Source organism: Sebastes fasciatus, chromosome 18 (genome assembly GCF_043250625.1).
Source record: "Sebastes fasciatus isolate fSebFas1 chromosome 18, fSebFas1.pri, whole genome shotgun sequence".
NCBI lineage: Eukaryota > Metazoa > Chordata > Actinopteri > Perciformes > Sebastidae > Sebastes > Sebastes fasciatus.
This window is the reverse complement of record NC_133812.1, coordinates 8,478,841-8,504,314: the sequence shown is the minus strand read 5'-3', so window position 1 is coordinate 8,504,314 and position 25,474 is coordinate 8,478,841. Positions and strand designations below refer to the sequence as shown.

The following is a 25,474-nucleotide window of genomic DNA, read 5'->3' as shown; positions in this document are numbered from 1 at the left end:
CCACTTCAACCATTTCAAAATAAAAGACATACAAAAAAATGTGAGGGAAAAGAAACCAGATAGAACGGTTTAATAAAACACTCATACAGACACACAGGTCAGAATCCAATGCTACCAAGCATACAGCCACCACGAATGTAGAGATAAGAAAGGCCCCTTTATTCCCTCAAATCTGTTCTTTTTGTTGGGTTTGTGCACACTTAGTCTTTCCCTTTGTATAATAAGCAACATCTCCCTGAGCCGCAGTGCAAAGCGTGGAGTGATAGACTTCAGGTCTGAAGCATCAGTTCCTTAGCAGCAGCCAGTTCTAGGTACAAAGGAACATCATTTTACACATCATATAAAAATGATTCCAGGTCATGTTTGGACAGAAGGTTTCAAAAATTGTACTCCAAACATTATACATTGCACACTTATTGAGAACACTTATTGAGAACACTTATTGAGTACACTTACAAGAAGCAATTCCATTTATGTACTTATTTTTGGTTGGACTAGTTGAGTCTATGCATCATCTTATACCTGACACTCAGTGGCCACTTTATTAGGTACACCTGTAAAATTGAATGCAATCCAATACAACACCTCTTCCATCATTTCTACCTTTACAAAGATAATGATGTTCGGTTTTGATATGTTGATTCCACTGTATGTTTATATTGATGTTGTAGTTTGCAGTGGTGTTGAACTGGACTACATTATATTGAGAGGTGGTTCTAATAGTTTACCCTTTTACATGACGGGGGAAGAATATTATTTCAAGTCCATTACACAACACCACTAACTCCAACCTCAGTAATAAACACCTCTTGGAAAGTTTAACAAAAACGGCAAACTAATATTTAATCTACCAACAATTCCCAGCGAGAGCCCATCACCACAGTGATTATCACAAACAATTTCACAAGATACGGATTGATAATTTGAATGCTTGGACTATTGAGGAATGAGATGGACTTGTGCGCTTCAGTCCCATTCTTCTATATAACAATATAGCCACACTGATCCCATACAGCAGCATTTCCATCCGCCTTCTGCAGCTTCCGTGAGTTCAGTGTGTGTTTGTGTGTGGACGTAGAGAGAGTGTGTGCGTCTCTCTCTAATTATTCCCCCTCTCTAACAGTGCCCCCTCAGATCTCCATTCTGTTTCTGTCCTCAGATTCCTTTATTATCCACGTTTCTCATCCTTTTCTCCCCATTCGGTGTTCATCAGGGCCGCGCATCTCTCCTACAATTGTGTGTACTTTTGTGACAACCCACATTACTGCAGGGGCTTGTCTTTGTTTAGCGAGAGGGTTCCAATTTCCTTATATAACACTCCGAATCCTTGTGCTCTTTGATTTGGGATTACATGATCTTTTTTTGCGTGAGTTGGAATCTTTGAATCAAAGAATTACTAGACCGAGCCCGGCGGAGATTGTGCATCACACTATCCCGGAGCTGGCTGAGGTCCAGGCGTTGTCTCAGATGAATGACCATTGGCCTAACTACTCTGTTTGGGCCTCGGGGAAAATGTGTCTCTGTGTGTGTTCCAGCATCCGTGGTGGGCACAAGAGAGTTGGTCATAACCTGAATGGCCTTGTGTTCATTTTCAGACACACAAAGACCTTTATCGGTGCAATGTTACGACTCCCGCAACCTGAAACGGGCACAATGAGCAGCACCGTTTTATGCTATCTGCCAATCTTTGTCTTGAAATTCAGACGAAACAATTCTTCGGGAACCAGATAAATCCCCGCGCGTCCCTGGGGCCAAACATGATTAGCCCAATCTGAGACACAATCTCTGTCGCTCTCAGAACTCAGACTAAGCCGAGTGTAGAAGCCGCCAGTCTAATTCATCCTCTCAACGCCATAAATTTCAGAGCGACCTGATAAATGATGAGTTTACTCCCTGGCTTTGTCTGATGTCTGGGAGAGAGAAAATGGAAGGGAGTATGGAGGGGAAAGCAAGCAGGAGAAACAGAGGGGACATGGGTGAATGGAGAAGAAACGCAGCCACTGAGGGAACACAGGCGTTTAATGGAGTAGATGTATGGAATCAGTTGACAGAAGGTAGAAAGAGCTGATGTATAGACGGATAGATGGGTAGAGAAGAAGACAAAGGGAATAAAGAGTGAGTGAAAAAGTAGATTAATGATACCAGAGTTGTTGTTGTAGCTGAAGAGGTCTGAATTCAACAAAGAAGAGCAAGGATAAAGGCCCAGACACACCAACCCGACATCAAAGAACTAGCGACATCGAAGGCCACCAGTTGTGTCGCCTCACGTCGCCTTTGTCTTGGCCAAAAAGTGGCATTCGAACACACTGCAAAGACGACAGCCGACAGCCAACTACCACGTACGTTCTGCGCCTGTATGAGATGAAATAACTCCACACCAGCAGGTTCGTGGTAGTCTGTATTCATCATTCAAAAAGGACTGCAGATATACAAGGCGTTGTTATGATACGTACGTGAAACAAAGCGGCGGATGCTGACCATTTTCACACCACTCTCACTCACCGCTTAGCTTCATTCCAGATGGCCATGTGGTTGAAAATATCCATGTATTGGAATGATCAGATGAGATGAAGAAAATGAGAAAAGCCTTCTTTGTTTTTCCTCTTGACTTCACTCGTTAGCTTGCTTTCCTCACGCCCGTTTCTCTTCTCGTGCACTGATTCGTTTAAGCTGAACCGCCAATTAGAGTGATTTCTCTCACCGACGGGGCGCCGCCGCTGATTCATCACGCTCACCAATGGCCCCAAACTGTCCGACGGCTGACTGTGGGCTTGGTGTGTCAGGGCTTTAAGAGCAGAGGATAGCTAGATGTATGGTGGGCTGAAGAGAAGGAGAGAATAGATGGAAACTTGGGTAAAGAGCCAGAGAAAGAGGAGTAGAGACGCAGATGAAAGCCAGGTGTAGATTGAAACTGAGGTGGGTGGCGCAGGATATTCATATCCAGGGGCTGCACCAGCTAGCTATGGAGTAGAGTTGCGGAAGGATGGTTTTTGGACAGGGCCGCAGTATATCAAATGTACTCATCATCCCCCAAATAGAGAGAATGCCAGGAGCCTGTCACAGTAGCCATTTTCGCAGTTTTGATGCGCTCTAAGCACTGGCTCTGTGATGGAACCCCAGCGAGATTAGTCTGGCAAGCAAACTGAATAGAGTGAAGCGACCGACCAGCAGACGACTGTCGCCGTGCCAGTGTTTGTGTTGACTGAATAGCCGCCACCAAAGGGGAAACATTTAGACTTTGTTTTGGCTGGGAGGAAAAATATGGCGAAGGCATGCATTAGGAGCTAAAAGAGACACACAGAAACTGAAACACATGAACCGCAGCAAATTATAAAATATTAACAGGATTAAATAGGTGAGCAGTCAGCTACTGAGCTGTGCAACAACATATGAAATATGCATGACTGACTTCTGAAAAGCAGTATGTTGCAGAATAAATAAGAGGTTGTCCAGCAATGTTTTGCACATGCAAACATGTAGGAAAAAACTGCATCAACACTGCATCTAACTAAGCGAGGAATCTCTGTCTGTCTGTGTGTCCTCCGCATATCTCGAGAACCGTTCGCCTCATCGACTTCACACTTGGCAAGTGTATTGCTGGGGACCCAAGAGAGTGCAGTGTCGAATGTAATGCAATTTGCCCAGATGGTGGCGCTATAACAATGGACGTTACATTTTGGCCTGAAACTTGTGAACTGTAACTCTCAGAAACAAAATTCTTTTTTTTTCCTGGATTTGTGGGTCTAGCCCAAGCGCCCAGGAAGAGTGCCAGGCTTTGAAGCAAATTTTCATAATGGACAAATGGTGGTACTACAACCTCTGTGTCGGAAAAGACTTTTTCTCGTAGACTTACATTGTGAAAGAGACTTCTGTAAATCAGCGGATAATTTTTTTTAGGTAAATAAACTTCCTAGTGAACACTTGAATAACCCTTATTTAAATTATGAAGTCCTAAAAGTTGTAATAAAAACCAGAGTGATTTTCCTTGCGCCGTTCATGTGAATGAGACCCAGACCGCGGCTGTACTGAGGGCTGGGAAGCGGAAGATCGACGGCTTTTCCTTCACATATCTTGAGAACCGTTCATCCAATCAACTTCACACTTGGCGGGTACAAGCAGCCATACCGTGGTTTGACAACGATGCAAGCAGAACTTCTGGGGCCCAAGCAATCGGCCCTTACCACACAGGCGCGCACTCCGAACGGGCACTGCACTAGTTGTTGGAATAATGTATTTTGAGTATGTGCATTAAGAATTGAGAAATTAGGGTTGTCTGTGCCTGAGATTGGAAAAAAACAAAAACCTTGAAGGCAGAGTTATTTTATAATAAACAATAGTGCTTTTATTGGCAAGGTCATCCATTCTGGAGTCACCTTTAGAAATTGAATATCAAATTGACAAACTAGAGAGGTTTTTCTCATTAGTTGGACAATTAGCTTGTGGTGTATTCATTACGGGGAGGGACTGTCACCTCATTAATCACCCAGAACAATGTAAGAGGTATACCTGAGACCGTGCCATTAGCAATGCAGGCCAAGCTTATGCCTCGTTCTCTCAGGTTGAGATGTGATTTCACTCCAGCTGACGGTTTATAGGTGCTGCACGTCCTCCCTATTCCCGCCCCCAAACCATCTCTCCACCCACTCCACCAAAACTCCTCACCTTTTCCGTCTGTCCTCTGGTTTCACATGCAACCATCATGCCTCTCTCTCTCTCTGTGGCCCTTGTCCAGAGGAGAGTGTATTTGGCTGCCACCCGAAAACCTGCTGGAGATCAAAGGAATGGGGAGGGAGCCCTGCTAGTAGCTGATTAACCTGCTGGCACGCTGCAGACACAGTCCTTTAGCTCCTTGAGCTCCCTTGCAGCCATATCCACTCTCCTTCCCAGCTGGCTGTAAACTGAGCACTTGGCCGGTTTTTCCCCCGAAAAGGTAGAGAGGAACGATAGAAAGATAGAATTGAGAGGAAACTGAGCTGTGGTTTACCTAACTGCTTTGGAGCGTAAGTGGCTTAATGAATGGTTTAATGTAATTGTGGTGGGCTCACTCTTTTATATACAGTTTTAATCAGCAGGTGAGAACAACTCCAAATCAGGTGTGCAACAAATAACCGAACCAAGAAAGAACAGGATGAGGATGCTCTGAAAGATTTATGGGCGTAAGGAGGAGCATGATATCCTAGCCAGACACCCAGACGGATCCCCATGAGTGTGTGTGTGATGTTGTCGATAGATAAATCACCTGAGAGAATTCTAGCAGCCAGACGAGACACGTTTCCAGTGGGCCTTTTCTCACAATTATAAAGCCTTGCCCTTTCACTTGTGTTATAAACGATGCCGAACCGGTGCCTTTTATTTTTCCTTCTTCCTCCAAATACCTTCTCACCAGGGTACTGAGTGACACCGCGGTGCCATTCATAATTCTATACAGACTTCACAGTCTTTTGTCATACCTCAGAGTGTTTGAAGACAGAGCTGAACGTCTCAATTCTCAGCGTCGGCAGACACCTCTCAGAGGGAAATGCCTCTGTAATTGTCAGACAAAATATTGCATCTACAATGGGAAAATGCCAGAAATAATACTAAGAACACACTCAACGTTCCCTGAAACAGGCGGCGTATTATCCTTAATTCCCGTATACCTGGAACACGTTCGCCACGGCCTCAGAAGAGGGAAATGTGGCAGCTGGGGTGTAGCGCTTTTTTCTTTCTTTTTTTTTTACCCAAAAGGCCTCCCACCATGTCAGTAATGATCTCATTTGTATGCATTGTCACCGTGGGACTTCCCTCCCAATGGGTCCGCAGTACTTCAAATTACCACTTCCTCCTCCATCGTTGCCCCCCCCCCACCCCCCCCCCCGCAAACCCACTTTACAGCTCCCTCCTTCCAAACCAAACCCAATCATTTCTTAGCCCTTGAAATGTAAAAGCAGGTGGTGTCCAGTGGGAGAATTAGTGCACATTGATTACCCCCAATTTGCTTCAGAGAAAGGCATTTAATGCATGTCTACCTTTTTAACCACTTGATATCCCTCCTGTTGTCTTAATGATGTAATAAGATGACTGTATTATAGGACCTGTGATGTATTTCCTGTGTTTTTACCTTTTCTTGCAGGTTATTTTTGCAGTTTGTCTGCTATGGATAATGTGTTGTGCTTTTAAATCCATGGATATTATGTTAAATATTGGTGTGGAGTGTGCTGTAAAAATATGAATTTTAAACATTTAAACTAAAGCTACTTGAAGAAAAAGAAGAAAAAAAAAAAACATCATAAAGCTTTTATAAATATTTCTAAACCAAGATAAAACTCATTATAAACCACTGTATAAATGTGTGATGTCTGTTGCTGTTGCCGACTGTTTCAAGCTTGTTTGTTAAACTTTCAAACTTTAAAGGCAACAGCGACATTGAACGCTATCAAATGGCAAATAAGAAAATCCCGTTCAAATATACCCGGCCAGTAGAAGATTGGCTTCAGGAGAAAGGTAAATCTTTATCGAACTTCTAGAATGTTTCTTCTTTTTTTATTTTCTGTCATTTCATCGGCTTGTACCCTTTCAACCTCTGAGAATGAATAACCACCCCTTAAACCCTTTAAAAAACAAGTAAAACAGAGCGTTTTCTTTTTCTTTCCTTTGTTTTTATTTTTATCTCTTTCCCTTTTTTGTTATTGTCATTTTTTTAAAAATTTTGTTGAATCATGGTGTCCAGTTAAAGGGACTGGGAAGAGCTTTTGTAAAAACGGTGCAACAATAAGTATCAAGCACTCCTAATCTTTTGTGCAAAATTGACTAGGAGGCGTCATTATCTATGCTGCAACAGTAGGCCGACTGTTTTGAGAGGAGAGATAGCTCCCTTGGCTCAAATCCTCTGCAATGTTTGAGAACAAACTAATCAGTGGGCATATCCCCCTGAAAAGTTTCCAAACAGCAGGTGCTTTTCCCCGCTGTAATTTATCTGATTGTAGTTACACACATCACACACGATAAAGACCCTCACTTGTTTGGCGATGGAGAGGTAATTGGAGCCTCTTTGACGGCAAAGCGTCACAGCGAGCATGCCAAGGTGCACTGCGCCCTGATAGAGTTGTGCTTCTCACTCACTGAGATTATCAAATCAGCACCTCGTTTATGTTCAATAAACAATTGCGGGGATTAAAAGTCTAACATAATATCATTATAAACTGCATTTAAAGTTCATTTACACATAAACATCTTAACTTGATTATAAAGTCCCTTTAACAACCCGCTAAAACACACAGGTCTGAAAAATCCCATTACTGCTGCATGCATGACTCCACATGAACGTCCTCTCCCTGTCATTCCACGCCCGGTGTGTATTATGTATTGTAATTGTGCGAATGCCACAAATATAACAAGCTTGCGATGCTTTCTGTATGTAAATTATACAAATGAGATTTTTAATTATGATTCCTGTATTGTGAAAGTTTGGCGTATTTTTTCGTATCATAATTAATGCATGAGCAGTGTGTTTTGACGATGATATTTAGGCTTCTCCTAATGAAATTCGCTGTGACATGTAGTGAGTGTGTATTGCTCACACTTTATCATAATATGCCAAACCCTGTATACGTATTTATTCATCATTTTGCAGCATGAGTCCACTGTTTTGTCCAGAAAATATTAAGAGTGCCTGTGGAACTTGTTCCATTTCATTTTTCAATATTTCTTTTTTTTTTCCACACCTGCATGTGTTCCCTCACTTACGATAAAGCTGCTATAGCGTCTGTTGTTTTCAGCATTAGTAGTCTCTTTCAGGGGTGCTTTTTCTTGTGTCAAAGGGAAAAAGCCTTCCTGCTGTAGATAACAGTCCATACAGTATAGCTGCAGTCTTTTAAAATGAACAGAAAGGTGGGGTTGTTGAGAACCGTTACTGTAGTTTTCAGTGTAAACGCATGTTGCATCACCATTACACTTTAACCATTTTACCTCCATCCACACTCATTTAATCAAGCAGTAAATCAATAGTGGTAACAGTCTTTGTTGAAGTTTTCCGTTAATGTTTCTCTCAGTGTGAGTGTAGTTCCTCTTAAAGGCATGTCAAAATTAGAGCTTTATGTTTTTGTTGGCTCAGACTTCTCCGTCATAAACATATTAATACTCTCTCCCCTCCCTCCCGCGCCAGGCCGGCAGCTGACAATCTTCAACACCCAAGCCACCATCTCCATCGGCGGAAACGACCGGAAGCGACCCTACCAGGGCCAGCTCTCCGGCCTCTACTACAACGGCCTCAAAGTGCTCAACATGGCCGCCGAGGCCCACGCCAACATCAAGGTGAACGGCAGCGTGCGGCTGGTGGGCGACGTGCCGGTCAGCAGGGGCGCGGCACGCACCACCACCTCGGTGCCGCCGGAGATGTCCACCACCTTTATCGAGACCACCACCACGCTCTCCACGACGACCACCCGCAAACAGCGCTCGCCGCCCACTATTCAGGTGAGGGGGAGAGATGTGTGTGTGTGTGTGTGTGGTGAGTTGGTGTGTGTTCCAGTTCAAAGGTGGACATAGGGTATTGACCTCTAACCTCTGTTTGTTCCAGTGCATGAAAAGAAAAGGGAATAAACACGGTTGCCCTTGATATGTTAAAGAACTACAGCACACCTGCTAGTTGAGCTACTGCTAACATATTGTGTGTTACCCATATCGTAACACGTGTCTCTGCAAGCCCGGTTTGAAGTCAACAATGCATTTTAAGATCTTAAACTTATCTTAAAAGGAATAGTTCAACACTTTTGGAAATACACTTACTCACTTCTTTGTCAAAGTTAGATGAGAAGTGTCCGTTCAATACAGTGGGCACCTCCAGGGTCTGAAAAGTGAAGCCAATGCTGAAGTGCCTTAAACTTGCCTTTTCTCTAATAGCCAGCAGGGGGCGACTCCTCTGGTTGCAAAAAGAAGTCTAATTGTATAGAAGTCTATGAGAAAATGAGCCTACTTCTCACTTGATTTATTAGCTCAGTAAACATTGTAAACATGAGTTCATGGTCTCAATTGCTAGTTTCAAGTCTTCTTCAATACAGCATGATGTTCATTTAGTAAATTATGGTCCCATTTAGAGTCAAATAGACCATAAAGCAGAGTATGCTTTAGGGCGTGGCTACCTTGTGATTGACAGGTTGCTACCACAGCGTTGTCCGGTCTGGGAGTTGTCCGTGTTTTCGTCTTAGAACTTTAACCCTTTCACAGTGTGTTTTCAGTTCATGAAAGTTAATTGTAACATTTTGGTCGCCTAAAAATCGCTTATTCAGTGTTTGGTTGCAAAAACCAAGATGGCAACAGCCAAAAACAAAGATGGCGGCAGCGAAAATGCCAAACTCAAGGCTTCCAAACGTCAGTCCACAAACAAATGGGTGACATCACGGGGACTACGTCCACTTATATACGTATATACAGTCTATGGTTCAATATGAAGCTACAGCCAACAGTTAGCTAGTTTAGCTTAGCACAATGACTGGAAACAGGGAAACAACTAGCCTGACTCTGTCTGAAGATAACTGATAAGATAATTGTTTCCTTATGTTTCCAGTCTTTCTGCAAAGCAAAGCTAACCAGCTGCTGTCTCCAGCTTCATATTTACTGTATAAACATGAGAGTGGTATCGATCTTCTTATGTAACTCTCGACAAGAAAGGAAATAAGTACATTTCCCAAAATGTCAACTACTCCCATAAGCCCATTGTTTACCATTCAGAGTGTAGTGTAGGGTAGCGTTCAATTGCATTTTTCCTTATAGGAGATATAGACACCCACTCTCCGAGTTGTGTGGAACACAGCCTGAGTCTGTGGGCTAAATGTTTCGTCGTCTTGATAATCAGGTTTGAAAATGTGTCAAACTGAAATGTCCAAAAAAACAAAACAAAAGTCCTCTAGTCCCTGCTCCACTATTTTATGTGTTTTTGTAACTGTGCGTGGGTGGATTGGAGCCGCGGTGGCTTTCCCCCCATGCTTGATCAGTCAAGGTCAGGATACTGTATTTCTCATTCTATCGAGGATTGAAGTGCAGCTGTGTTTATTGAGGTGTGCAAAGCCGGGCCTTGCCACTGCTCCCTTTCTCTACATTTCTCCGTCTCCCCCTTTCTGTCTCTGTCCGTCTGTATCTGTCATTCACCCCAATCCAGCCTAACGGAGGCCTTTCTCCAATACGTCCTGAGTCCAAGCCAATGAATGTCACCGCCTTGCCAAGAAAGTAATCACGCCGAGCAGTCCTCTGACACCCAGAGGACAAATTGAACCATTCGTTGTTCATATTAAAGCAATAACTCTCCCTCAGGGGGGTGAGACAGGGTTGGTTGGTGGACGGACGACAGACAGGGACCACTGTTATCAGCATCTTCACCTCAACAACAGATTGCCTGGCATGCAGCGATGATGGCCCCTCATGTCAGCGGTGACACTTGTGTGTCTCCATCAGTGCAAGCGTACGGGAGGCCAGAGTCAGAGCTGTTCGAAAGCCACTAAATACCCTGTGATTTGGAAAGAAAGACCCAGTGTCAAGTCTTCATATGTGGGGTTTGAAAAGCCCCTGGAGCAAAAGCAAGGCAGTCCATATCCACTCTGTCTGAGTAGCATCAGTAATCTTGCAATGATGATGACTGAGCTGGGATACATTACACCACCGTCTGCGGCACCATCAACAAGGTCACATCAGATAAGAAAAAAACACGGCGTCGCTTGGAAAATGGCATTTTGTGTCATAGGCTATTAATATCAAAGGAAGTCAATAAGGTTCTGTGTGCTATGAAAGAGCTTTTATACAAAGCGCTCTCCTTTTCAAGGTGAAATGACAAAGCTATACCTCTTTTGTCAATACCCAGGATGCGGCTGTTAGATGCCAGACGAACTTGGTAACTTAACAATAAAAATGTAGTTTTTTTTTGCCCTCCCCAACTTTTCACTTTACTTTTGTATTCCTTCTGAGAGCGTGCCTTGTTCATTCTTCTTCCACAACCTCCCATGGCAGTGTCCGCTTTGATTCACGCCGCCGTGTCACAGAATTTCATTTGCCAAGGCCTTTAATTTTACAGTTCCCTAGTTGGTTGTCAAACACCGTGGTGAGAGGTAAAGAGAGGACCTGTACCAGTTTGGCAGATTTCTCCACCCCTCAGGATAGTATAGGGGAGTTGAGGGAGTTGAGCTATCATTAGTGATGTACTGCAGTGCTGAAAGAGAGCTATAGGAATCTGACACAGAGCTGGACTCGAGCATGTGTGCAGCTGTTTTAGTAGGAGTAGGGTGTGTGCACGTGTAAACTGAGATGTGTGTGTTTTGGTATCTTCTCACACTATCTATTTTTGGTCCACTTCACCAACACTAGCTGTTTCTTTTTCAGAGGTGAGAAGTGACGAATCCCTCGACATCTCAGGATCAACAGAATGAGAGACAGGGTGGGAAGTGGAGAGAACCAATCTCACGCTTAATTAATGATAGCTCCGCGGGGACGTACCGACAGACACGTTTCATTTTCTTTTACTCTCTCGTTCCGTCTCTGTCACTGTGTTACTTGGCCACTCTGTAGGTCAGGTGGTCCACTGGGGTACCAACGACTAGTGTAGACAAGAAAAAGGTTGTGAGTGGAGTGGTGTGGTCTCAATATGCAACCACACTACTAGATGCAACCAAATCCTACTCACTGTACCTTTAATGGATCAGCAGCTCACATGCATTTTCTCTACATGTGGGTACAAATCAGAAAAAACGGAAAATAACAAGTGTTCCTTTTGAAACACACAAGCTCGCTAATTTCATGTTTGTAGGAAGTGCGCTCAGGTGCACGTACAAGGGGTATAAGGAGTTAAAGGGGACCTATTATGCTAATTTTCAGGTGCATACTTGTATTTTGGGTTCCTACTAGAACATGTTTACATGCTGTAATGTTCAAAAAAACACTTTATTTTTCTCATACCGACTGTACTGCAGCACCTCTTTTCACCCTCTGTCTGAAACGCTCTATTTGAGCCCCACCCCTCCCGAAAAGCCCAGTCTGCCCTGATTGGTCAGCTGGCCCACTCTGTTGTGATTGGTCAACCGAACCAAACTCTTCGGACTCCTCTCCAGCTTCGCTCTAATTAGCTTTGTTTGAGGGCGTGCCAAACTAGTCTCTAGGCAGGTATTATGCAAATGTTTTACTTGGTGACATCACCACGTTACAGAAGAAAAGGCAGGACTTCAAACTAATTGTTTCAGGCAGTTAAGGAGCAGTGTTTCTGTGGGGGAGAGTAACTCACTTTGGCGTGGTTTGGGCTTTGTAACTTTGCAGACCTTTTATATGCACAAAATATATATATATATAACACACTAAAGGAAAGGGGAAATGCAAAACACATAATAGGTCCTCTTTAAAAATAAGTGAGTCGACTATTATAACACAGGAAAAACACAAATTAATTCAAACAGAAGGTTTGTAACGCACACAAACCCCAGTTCATATGCTAATTCTAAAATCTCTATCTTCAAAATCCCACCTGCAGACAAAAGAAAATGCAATGTAATTGCACGCAGCTCAGCCATAATCAGTTTCATTTTTCAGTCTTTATACATCTTGCATCGAGAGATTTTCAGTTGGCAAAGGTTCTTTAGCAGTACAGACAATTTTGTAATCTTTTTTTCTATAAAATGAAGTGCAATGCTGCCTGAGTATATAAAAGAGAAAAGGCAATTTTAATGAGTTTTTGCCACGTCATATCTGTTTCTTCATGAACATTATAAATGGTCTTAGACCTGGCATTAGATATGTCAACGAGTTAGCTCATTCTGACGATCACGCCCACGCCCGCCCACAATCTTCTCGCTCCCAAAGCCTGCGTATCTACCGAAAGATTCGACCGAGTCATCACTCTGTGTTTCATCCCTTTAACAGTCGGAGCATCTCTTTGATCATGTGCCTCATGGGAGGGTGACTAATGCTAACCACGTTAGCGTTAGCTGCCTGCCCTCGACTCTTCCCCACACACTGTGTATAGCCGTGGTAATGCATACGCACAGAAATGCTAACATAATGGGAAGATAGTGTCAATTGTTGCACTTAGATATGCACATTCAATTTCTGCTCTTTATCATGCAGAAGTCGAGCTGAGAAGTTCACCGTGAACAAATCTCACGCTCAAAACGCCCTTTACTTTTCTCCATTCCATCATCATAAATATTAATTCGTTTTTTATTGACTTGGCAAGAAAATAAATAAGGTCTAGAAAAGGAGTAACGGTCAATATATATAAACAAGAATAATGGAATAAATATTGTCCTGTTATGAAACCTGCTTACTTTAAGCTTCTGATACCGCTTTTATTGAGCAACTTGTTCTCTCCGACAGAATAAACAGTTTGACATGAGCTCTGCTGGCTGTCTGAGCTCCAGTGTTCATAAGTGGTTTGTGTTGAACTTTAAATGGCTTGACAGTTATTTTGAAAGTTACACAACGCATAATTAAACGTCTACTAGTGCTGTAGCTTGCAGCATGAAAAGCCAGTAAGCAGGATGGGAGATGATCTCCCATTAAAGGGGAACTTTGGCAATTTCACACATCAAAGTATGTTTACATGTCTTGGGGAGCACTACTACAGATGTGAAAAAAGTTAGACATTTGTGGCTCCACAGGGAGCTGAGCAAAATCTGATAAATTGACTGCTGAATAAGACTATAAGTTTGAAAAATTCAAAAACAATCTGGGGGTGTGTTAAAGAAGCCAGCTTACCAAGACTTCTGTAGCCCAGTTATTGGCTCGAAGCTACATTAACCGCTACTAGCATAACACACCCGGATCTCCAACAGAAATGTTGGCTGTTGCGGTGCATTGTGGGTAATGTAGGCCCCAGGTTTTGACAAGGAAGATTATTGTTGTTGTGATTGTTGTTTTGTCCCCTTTCTTATCCTGTTGGTCATCTCGCGACCCCTTTTGATTTATCTTGTGATGCCTTCAAAGGGTTTCCCTGGTTGGGAACCACTGATTTAAACAATTCAGATTTGAGTTAAAGAGGACCTATTATGCTTTTGTGCTTTTTCCCTTTCCTTTAGTGTGTTATATAGTTTTTTGTGCATATAAAAGGTCTGCAAAGTTACAAAGCCCGAAGTCCAGTCCAAAGGGAGTTACTCTCCCTCACAGAAACACTGCTCCCGAACTGCTTGAAACACCTTGCTTGAAGTCCCGCCTTTTCTTATGTAACGTGGTGATGTCACCAACACATTTGGATAATCCCTGCCTACCGGGTAGTTTGGCACACCCTCAAACAAAGCTAGTTAGGGCGGAGCTGGAGAGGAGTCCGAAGAGTGGGCCAGCTGACCAATCAGAGCAGACTAGGCTTTTCAGAGGGTGAAAAGAGATGTTGCAGCACAGCCGGTATGAGAAAAGTAAATCATTTTCTAACATAAAATGTTCTAGTAGAAAAATCTATGAGCATTATAGGTCCTCTTTAAGACTCGAAACTGGGTTTGGAATAAACCTGTGTATTTTTTCAAATTCAAAATATAGTGTAAACAACCCATGAAATGTAGAATCTGTTGATTGTCATTCCAGGTGACAGATGACAGAAATGTCTTTCTCACATTTGCTCATACTAGTAACCTAGAATGTTTGGAAGCAAATCACAGTAAACTAAAACAGGTACAGCTTGTCAAGCGGCTACCTAAGCTCTTCAGCTCTGCAGAGTTGTGGTTGAACCGAGAAAAAGAATGGTTGTTTTTTTTACGCTCGATGGTTTGATGTGAATAGTCATTTTGGGAATACTCATTTATGCGAGTCTGTCTATCACGGGAGATCGACGTCTCTCGTTCTCAATTAACTCGCGCTGCTGGCCTGAGATGTTTGGGAACAATTAGTACAGGAGGCTGCAATCTAGCGTACCGTGGGGGGAAACAGCTGAGGGAGACGCACTGAAAGCGATTTGCATGGTTGCCGTGTTAAAGAAATTGCTCGCGTCCATCATCTTCAACTGGCCCGGTGCTCAGGAGACGGGAAAATGAGAGGTAAATTGTGTGCAGTTTAATTGGGCTTTTTTCCCCTCCTGCTGAGAAGCGCTCGGATACACATTTCATCATGACAATAATATTGCGTTGAAGATTCTTCTTTGGCACAGTGCGATTTCTGTATTTTCAGATTATTTTCAAGGTGTTTTGATAGATAGTATGAGGCGGAGAGTTGCAGGAAAGTTTAGAGAGACGGGGGGGAATCACATAGCAAAGGTCATGTACCCAGAATCAACTCGCACTGTTGCAAGATAAGATTTTGCACACTAAGCCACCGTGATACCCTCCTCTTTTGTTTTTTTGCCTCTCTGTTTTCCTCGACTCACTCCTTCTACTCCGCCTATCTAAAGTACATCAGGGATGTTGCTTAACGCCTGGGGATATATGATAATCACTGATTTATTCTCTCTTCAAGAGGTAGTGAGGAAGGCGCTGTGCAGCACGCTGCGTGTCTCTATGTGGTAGTCTGCCAGATGATGTTTGATGAGTGTGTTCACCTGCTCGTGTGTGTTTGCGCACAGGTGTGTGTGTGTGTGTGTGTGTGTGTGTGTGTGTGTGTGAGCGCGACTGCGTGTAGGCGGATCCGCTCCACTTTTCCACCTGCTGTCAGTCGTCTCTTCTTTTCAGTTAGTTAGTCTCTGTGATCACCCTCCGTCTCCGTCGCCCAGACCTGCCAGTAGTTATGTAAAGGTCAAACCAGTGGGCAGGTTATTCCTCGGGATGCTTTCTTTATTCCTTTATTCCCGTCTTTTCATTTCCCTATTCCTGCATGCCCTCCTAGGCCCTCCTTTGCTCCCGGTGAATTGTGGGAGATGAATGCTGGAGGTCCGCTAGCTGCTCAGTAGGTCCAATTAGGAGACAGCAGACTGATGGGGACCCCGCTGGTGTGTGTGGCTCATTAAATAGATAGACACGCACATGCAGGCACACAGTTTGCACAAAGATCTCTTAATCTTTGTCTTGCACGTCTTCATACTTGAATGTGCAAATTAAGCTATACTTCCAGCCTTACTTCCGCGACAAAAATCTGTGGGCTGTTGCAGCCACATCCACTCACATTGTTCGACAACAGAAGCACAATATCAGAGGATTTCCAATAGCATAGTCCACCCCCCACTATCAACATGACAAACTCATTCCAGCACTGTCATGCATTGTCTGTCTTCCCTGTCGCCGGAGTGTGTATGCAACACGACTTTCTTTATGAATTTTTCATGCAAGAGAATATGTACAAAGAGCTGTTTCCATTAGACTTCTCTGCGTGAACGTGTTTGTAGATGTTTGCAATTTCATGTCTGTAGGTCATGTTTCTGTATGCGTGTGTGCGCATTCAGGACAGTTTGTCTCTCAGTGTGTGAGAACCAGCAGCTAGCTCCAGGGGTTTTTGAACCGCAGGGTTTTTTTGTAATGGATGTCCCCCATGCCTCACAATGCAGCTTATAGATAGAGATCCTCCGGGAACGCTCGCGTGTGTATGTGTGTGTAAACCCGCTGTCTTGTCTGCCTCCGCTGTCACGGCGGGGCCACTCGCACACCGAGGGGCGAGCAAACAACACACATCAGTTACACACACACACACAAACAAACACGTTCACACTGTGCAGCCGTTTGTGTCTGAGCTGACCGGCAGGACATCAGCGCATGCTCTGGGTGGTATTCAGGCTCACTTCATGCTGTGTTGCCTCCAGAGATGCCTGACTGGTTATAACCCGATACACATGTCTAAGAGCTCAAACTTGCACCTGAAGCAACACAGTGACATTACCAGCCTAAAGACGGTGATACCTGTGGTCCGGGCCCCCCCTCAGGGCGCCAAAGATCACAGGGGAGCATGCGAGGATTTGTCTGCTCTTTTGCACATGTATAACAAAAATCATAATAACACACTTATTGGATAATTTATACGAAAGTCTGTATATAAAACTATTTTAAAAGGATTTTTTCTTGCTACTTAGCCAGCCACATTGTGTTTAAAGACAATATTTCTGCACATTTGCAGATAAAGATCAGGTTACACTAATATTATTAGTATTATATAAGGCTGTCAATCGATTAAAATACTTAATTGTGATTAATCGCATGATTGTCCATAGTTGATCACAATTAATTGCAAATTAACCGCACATTTTGTATCTGTTCAAAATGTAGGAGGGAGATAAAGGAGATTTGTCAAGTATTTAACACTCTTAACATGCGAGTGGGCAAATATGCTGCTTTATGCAAATGTATGTATATATATTTTTTATTGGAAATAAATTAACAACACAAAACAATGACAAATATTGTCCAGAAACCCTCACAGGTACTGCGCTTCATACCATATTTGTTGGCGTTTAGCCTTTCAAAAACAACATTTCCACTGCGGTCAAAACTGTTTGCTCTCCCGCTTGCCGCACACAAATGAAGGCACGCACTGATGAGTAATATTCATTAAAGAAAGTTGATTTAAAAAACAAAAAGATAAACTAATTTAATCTGATTAATCACTTTATTCAAATTGAGGATTTGTAAATTTTTCTTAGGGTGATGATGTTAGAAAATATGGGGTGGAGCTCAGCTTTTCTTAGATACAAGTAGGGGGAACATCAAGGAAAATAGGTCGGGAGCCACTGAACTACAGTATGCAAGTGATTATATGCAATTAACTTTCACTGATCACTTAATAGAGAATTTAAATGCCTTCTAATTATGCAGCGTATATATCTTTAAATAGAACAATTGTGAATTAAAAAAAAACATCCCAAATGTTATTCGAGGCGCTACATCTCAAATCCAGATTCTTCTTTGGGTGCAGATGTCATCTGTCCCCAAGCACACGCCAGTAGACTTGCATGGATTATCAAAGTGGAACAGTTGGTATTAAATCCTGTGCCAAGTCATTTTAAAAAAAAGTTGCGAGGGTGCTGTGAGATCCCACACTCTTGGTGGTGTTTAATTAACTTTTTTTCCAGCACAACGGTTCTGGGAACAAAACTATTATAAAAGTTAAACTCCTATTGCCGGCATCCTCTAACTTACTCTATATCAGAACTTAGGAAGGGTTGATGAAGCAGTTGCTGATTTTCAGCTCAGTTGTTTGCTTCTGCATCACTCTCTTTTGGCACACAGGAAGTTGTTTCTCTTATTTTAACACATACTTTCTCCTTGTTGTTCTGCTTTAAATGGATCGTCAAACATTTTGAGAAATTGTTCTTATTAAGGTTGCATGAGAAGATAAATATTGCATTTGCTGCTTACAGCGACTGAGAACTCCCGTCCTCGTTAATATAAGTGGATATGCTTCATACACTTCTGTAACTGAATAAAACCCAGCTGACTCTTGGATGTGAGGGTCATTAGCCTGATGGCTGGGAAGAAACAACATGTAAATAAGAGATGCTGAAAGATGTGTTTTGTTTTTACTTTTGCCTTTGGCAAATGCGATCTGCTTCCCGCTGCCTTGTCTTTGTGCCAAGCGAGGCTTATATGTTGAACACAGCACATGAGTGAACTTTGATAATTTCATACAATTCTCTGAGACACACAATTATCACATTTTTTAAAATATTAACATAGCTCCCCATCAAATGGATCACTCGGAGCTGTGCACTGTACGTGATAATAAACAACTTCAGGTGTGTTTTGAAGCTGGTGCTACAGCGGCGCCCACACACCTTATTCCGCAGTGGCAGTAATGAATCCATGCACTGTGAATATATTTGCTGCCAGCCCTGTGATATGAGCGTGTGAATTTATGTTTGTATGTGAGAGAGAAAGGGAGCGAGAGTGCGACTTTGCGAGGATATTCGCAGGTCTGTATGTGCATTTCTGTCTCTGTGTGCACAGGATGCACCATGTGTGTCTGCTACCGTCAATCGGATTTAATTAAATATGTATCGCACAGACGCAGCCTTTGATGTTCCACAGCAATAATGCGTTCTGTTTCATTGCTCGGCTGAGCTGTTAGCAAGGCCCAGTACTGTTTCTCCTGTGTGCCCGCGGAGAGTTGCTGCAAACTGCAAGGAAACCTGTTGCTCTTAACGGCAATGAGTGAAGGATAATTGTATGGATATAAGTGTTTGCGTGCGTGCGTAGTAAGTCATCCTTACATGTGTGTTGAGGTACTGTGGGAGGGCTCACATGTACCGTACGTTTAAAATCATTCCTCCATTGGTTAGTGATTACGTTTCAACTTTCATCTTCTAAAAAGAGACTAAATTGAATGCTTAATTTGGTTTGTGCTCATTAGGAACTGAACCCAAATGGGACCCCCCGGTTAATTTGGGAGATGTAAAGCTTCCAGCGTCAGCCATTACATAATGCCTACATTGATTTGGTATTACAGGCTTGAAGTCATAATAGCCTTTGACTGTGAGAAATACAGCAATATTGAAATGGATTGAAAAGGGAGCTCAACATGTAGTCTGGAAGGAGAACGTGCAAGGTCCAATTTCAGCCGCTTGTTTCAGACTTCGCACATTCTGCATAGAAAGCCAATTGGTTTCCCAGTTGAACAGATCGTCTTACTTATTGATTGCATTGTTGCAATTAGTGAGGTCAACTCAGGTTTATTTATAAAGCCCTAAAGTCCCAAACAACAGGCCTTCCTAGATCCAGCCAATCAGCAGCCATTCACAATGTGGATTATACATAATTACAACAGGATGCCATTAGAACAACATAGTTTTACATATATTGAGTTATTGAACTCATTGGGGGTTTTGTGCTGGAGGCAATGAAAACTGCAGTTCATCGCGAAAGCTGGGATTAATTGAGCCTAACGAACCAGAATTAAATTGTTTCATATATCCAGCTCAGAATGAATGTGATGTGATTCATTCAAGCCTTGTTAAATTATGTATATTCATGACTTTACAACGCAGATCTCGAGAGGACATCAAGCGTAGATCACATCAATTCACAACGAACAACAGAAATGTTAGAAGAGATCTGTGGCGTTCACAGCCGCCGAGCAGCAAATATTAAATAGAAAAATGTATGTGAAGACAGAATAGTGAAGAGAAAACGGACCGAATCGCCACCATAAACAAAGAGAACATTTGGCAGCACTTTAAAGTCAAACAGTGAAGTACAGATGTGTTGCTGTGTTAAATTAGCTAGTTGTAGAGTTCTCTTGTAATCATGTTATCTTGGATTCAAGCCCAGTATGAGTAAAATGGACTTTCAGAACATTAATTGGCAACACTGTTGGGATTTGGTTTAATGATGATTTTAAAAATGCCAAAGATTCACTGGTTCTAGCCTCTCAAATGTGAATATTTCCTGTTTATTTTCATCATTTTTGATAGTAAACTGAATATATTTGGGTTTGACCATTGATCAGACAAAACAAGCAAATTATGATCATGATGGGTAATGATTATGTTCATTTTTCACTATTTATCTGGCATATTAATGACCAAGCAATTAAGAAAATAATCTGCAGATTAAGCGGAAATGAAAATAATCACTAGTTGCAGTTTGAATTATTAATTATACATTTTTAGTTTACATGCAAAGATTAACTGTGTCAATACTTTTATTTCATTTGAGATGTGTCCTCTCAAAGTGGTGCTATGATGTTGGATATTAGAGGGACTGTGATAAATGCAAATCCCACTGTTCTGATTGCATAAAAAAGTACTTTTTTTACTCAGATTTCATCCATATGGTGATGTGTTCTTTATACTATGACAGTTTTACTAAAATTAAATAAAAAAAACAACATCTATATATTGCCTTGCTTACAGTATCGCAATATATTGAATCGTAACCCCCGTATCATGATACATATTGTATCGCCAGATTCTTGCCAATACACAGGCCTATTTAGTATAGAACCTTTCATAGAACACGATTCAAATTGTGTTTCAAGCATAAAAATGTATTAAAAATGTATACCATGTGGTAGAAATCAACCGTCCAGAGATCAAGAGTTTGATACAGAAAAATAGACCTTTATGACAGGTAACAGAGGCCGAGTTAGTCTGCAGAGCAACTGAAACACAAGTGAAAATACAATGTCTTATATATTATTACAGAATGAATAAACACATATAATAAAACTCCTCCTAAATCTTTTCTACCTTTATCCATTGGGTGCTATGGTATCACTGGGCGGTCCAAAAGGATTTGTCAATTACTTATTGGTCATAATTTATTGGTAATTACAACATTTGTCTGGCCCACCCGCTAAAACAGTAAAAATAATCAATAAAACAGATGTTAAAAACACACAAAATTACAACGACTAGACGGCACAAGGTGACAATAATATGTTTAATTAATGATGTGTTTTTGATCCTGCTTTATGAAACAGAATTTTGTGAGACTTTACTCAAGTAATCGTGGATCAACTGGTAATCGTGCTTTATGAATCACCCCTCTGCTGGTCTCCGGGCAGGAATACTGTTACCTTTATTTAGTTGGAGGACCAGTCTCTGCCAATGTCTTTTGATCCTCAGTGAAATGGAGCCCTTTCCATTCCTGTCCTAACTTCCTCCTCCTCCTCTTCCCCCCGTGCTCTCATCTTCTCTCAGCCTCTCCTTTGGTCACGGCTCTCGGCGCGGCTCACCACCACATCCACGTGAATTCCTCACTTCCTCTTTGAAGGGAGAACCACACACCGTAACACAAACCATAACTATGAGCTGTAATCACTGCTCCAATTTCACCTGAGGACGACGCACGCGCAGAAATTTCCTTCCATCTTTTTCTCTGCTCACCTCACATGCGTCTCGCACCACGTGACCACCCGCCTCAATCGATCAGCTACTCTGTGATTGTGTGTGCGTGCCGTGTACATACATACATGTATGTGTGTGAGTCTGTTTGTCACAGGGCTTCCCTGATGACCTTGTACACTGCGGCAGGGGGGTGATTAAGGATCAGGGCCAAAGACCATTTCCTTTTCCATGGGAAGATGAATGACCCTGTTTGAAAGTGGCTGCCTATGGCCTCAGGGCAATTAAGGTTTGCTGTGAGCCAGCAACCCTCACTGCTCTGTGTACAGAAGCAGGTCCTTGAGAAAAAGAGAAATACTCGGCACACAACCCATTCTGCTGAAACCAACACACCGCGGCGACGGTGAACAAATTAAATGCATTTTCTTTTTCACTTCCCAGCTGTTTTCCCTCCTGCTCTCCTCACCCAGCCCTCTTTTCATTTCCCCATAAACCTGGAAAGACCTGTAGAAAAAAAAAAATGTGCTGACTACAGGAGGCCGCCAAGAAAGGCCCACAGAGGGTGCTCATTCGAAATATCAATATTTGATCTAGGAAATCATTTAGCATGTGGCTTTGGCCCTACAAGTTGATTCAGGAGCTCATTTTGTTGTAATTTATCCACTATATTGAGGGAGAGGGTTGACACCGGGACTTCCAGCTTCTTTGCACTGCTTGTGTCGGCTTGTATCCGGATGAAGATCAAACATCATGATAAAATGTTTTATTAAAATCGCCAATCACTGCCATTTCCATCCCCCCCGCCCCTTCATTCGCCCCTATTTTTTCCTCTGATAAAGCATCTTATCTGTCACAGAGCGGGCAGCGTGAGCGAAAAGAGTTGTGGCAGCCTATTGATAGGGATATGGCCTAGCGCCATTGATTCCCCTTGTAATACAAGCCTCTCCCTTGTCGGCCTGTCAAAGCCCAGATCGGACATGATAACGCGCGCATCAGACAGCCGTCAATAGAAAGGCGAAGCTTCCGCCATGGAGATGACTATCTCATTTTGATACGAGGGCCGGTGGAGTGGAGGAATGGGAGCTGGCGAGATAGCGAGAAAGAGGAGATGGGAGCGGGAGTCTGTCCGACCTCTGATTTCTGTCGCTTTCGGGGGGCATTTCTCAACCTGAAAAATACTCTGCGCGCTACGTATCCCCATCTAACATGTGTGAAAATATATATGTCAGAGGTGCACCTGCGGGAAGAAGAAGTTGCTTTGAATTGTGTGTCTGTGATTTGCCCTTGCCTCGGCGTCACCACTTTGATCTCTGGACATGCAGCCACATTGGATATCCATGGCAACTGACCGCCAGGATGAGGCACTCGAGGAAAATGGATTTGTTTGGGGTTTATTCCCATCAGTGGAAAAAAAAAAGAAATCAGCTTTAGCCATTGGGCACCCTGGCATTGTAAATAAACCAAATTGGGTTTGATAGCAGGGTTGCAATGTCAATATATAATGTTTGTATCTCTTCCCTTATTCTCGAATGGCTTTGTTTCTCAGTGTTTCCTTCGCCCTCTGTGCACAGAAACATGTGAAGGTCATTTGTTACGATAAGGCCGCGGTGTGTTCAGGAGCATCCCTCCCGCGCCCTCCCCAATGATATGACTCACTGTACTGTACATGTGTGCTTACATCAGCTCTCAAAGACACAACACTGCTCATACTTCATGTTTGTAACCCGGGGGCAAGGGCCGCGTTTTAGCCTCGACACTGCTTTTACTGACCCAGGAGGAAGCTATAGACAGTGGTCGAGCACATCACGTCTTTCTTCTCCCCCCGCGGAGCGCGAGCCTCTGCTTTGATGTGACCGATCAAATCACCGTCATGCTCGGCAGAATATCCAACCTCAGCCGCAGATGCAGCAGTTGCAGATGCAGCAGTTGCTCCCGCAACCAGCCGTGTATTTGAAGAGCTTTACTCCAGGTTGAAACAGCCTCTGTTTGATTAGTATGAAACCTAGACGATGGATGGCCGCGAGCACACAATTAAATGATGGTATATTTTGAGCGCTGCCTGGAGAAAAACTAAGCTCACTATATGTTCCTAAGTCGAAGTATGGCGTTGTTGATTAAAAGTTTTGCTATGAGGTGATTCCATTTTTTCCATCTGTGGCACACTTGTTGATAAAATCTTGTTTAAATTTAACAGTAACGTCTGCAGGGGTTCAGTCACATTTATTATTAGGCACAGGTGTGAAGAGAGGGTGCGAGTGCTCTCTTGCTCCTGCAGGAACATTATTAGATAGGAAGCCTCCGTAATTAAGCACATTGTTGAAAATAGTCTGAGATGATGAAAAAACAAACCAAATGTCTTTTTTTTTTAGTTTTATGCTTTGAGGTTTCCAAACAGGTGGACTGTGCCTTGCTAGAAAACTTTTAAAAGTGTGAACAGTGTGCCTCGGCTGTGTTGAATAGTGGATTTTATTTGGCTGTGGAAGGAATCTGTCAGACACCGGTTACATTTATCTGCTTGATGTAGCAGAGCGTGGCAGCCTGCAGTGCAACTGCTGCTGCTACTAATATGGCTAGAAGGGAGCAAGGCTGGATGGTGTTGTTTTTTGTCACTGATAGCTTATAAAGAGACGTCTTCTGCTAACAGGGCCAAAATATTACAATTATGTTGAAATTAAAGGGTAGACTCACAGTTTTTTAATCTTAATACGACACTCCCATGTGTGCACTGAAAGAGCTAGTGGTCGCTTTAATTGTTCCTCCTGTCCAAACTGACCCTGCCTGTAGACATCCGTTCCTAATGCGATTTCAATGAAGTGATGAGGAACAACACCCACAGCCTTCTTGTTTGTGTAAAAATGTATTTCGGTTTAAGCTATAATGAGGCTTCAGCAGCCTGAGTTGTGTGGGTATATTCTTTTTTTGTAAGAAATTTCCTCTTTGTGTTTCCTTGCGGAGCGATAGTGACACAAAGAGGTAATTGTGTAACACAACGCAGCCCGCGTAACAATTGCAGCACGTTAACAGAGCAGCAGCAGCTTCAGTCCTCCGTCAGTGTCTACGTAAGCTGCGTTCAGGTGCAATGGGGAGTGTAAGTGACCCGCATTTATGGCAGCACTCAGAGGCCATCACACAATTATTGTAGTTATATGTGAAAACAGTTATAGAAGCATAAAAATACATGTATATGTACGAGTGAAATGCGACCCTGTGTTGACAGCTGGATTGATTCAAATAAAAGTGTATCTGTTCCGTCACACATGCCTAAGACGGACGACTGACTAACACCACCAGTGTAGACAAGCTGTATCTCAGACAGCCTCATATGAGCTTCAGTTGGAATGCATTTTTGCAAAGAGATTTTGTCCCCAACTTTTGAATTGGAGTCACATTTGAAAGGGATCTGTTCAGGGCCATGTATGGACATGAGGAACATTGCAGCCAAAACCAAAACCAAAAACGTTCTCCGTATACATATTGGCATGCAAGTGTTGAGTTGAAAATATGCAACACGTTGTCATCCCAACTCATCAAATGCTGACGCTTTGTCAGACCCCATAGCGTCACTTTTCAGTCATAGTAAACACGTGTTAAATTAAATTAAATTAAACAAAAACACTTGCTTAGGTTTGGGCAACAAAAACACTTAGTTAGGTTCAGGAAAAAGCAACACGGTTGGGCTTAAAATTGTTCATTGTTTGTCCAGTGAAATTGTGACTTGACGTTGTTAACACGGGACACGATTGTAACGTGACACATAACGTACGGGACACGAACATTGGTTTCCTGGATGAAAGCCTCATGTTATTTTGGCCAATCCCCCTCCCCTCCCGCATGCCC

The 25,474-nt window shown here is 42.8% G+C and overlaps 1 protein-coding gene across 3 annotated transcripts in view; it reads left to right on the top strand.

Moving 5' to 3' along the window:
• Window positions 1–25,474, top strand: part of nrxn3b (neurexin 3b) — a 458,514-nt gene that overhangs the window by 411,553 nt on the left and 21,487 nt on the right. For 2 of the 3 annotated variants that reach the window (XM_074615644.1, XM_074615645.1), the window contains 2 exons: window positions 6,394–6,483; window positions 8,144–8,454. In XM_074615644.1, coding sequence (XP_074471745.1) covers window positions 6,394–6,483; window positions 8,144–8,454 — 401 coding nt within the window. The remainder of the gene's footprint in view (window positions 1–6,393; window positions 6,484–8,143; window positions 8,455–25,474) is intronic. The other variant, XM_074615646.1, reaches the window with a different exon arrangement.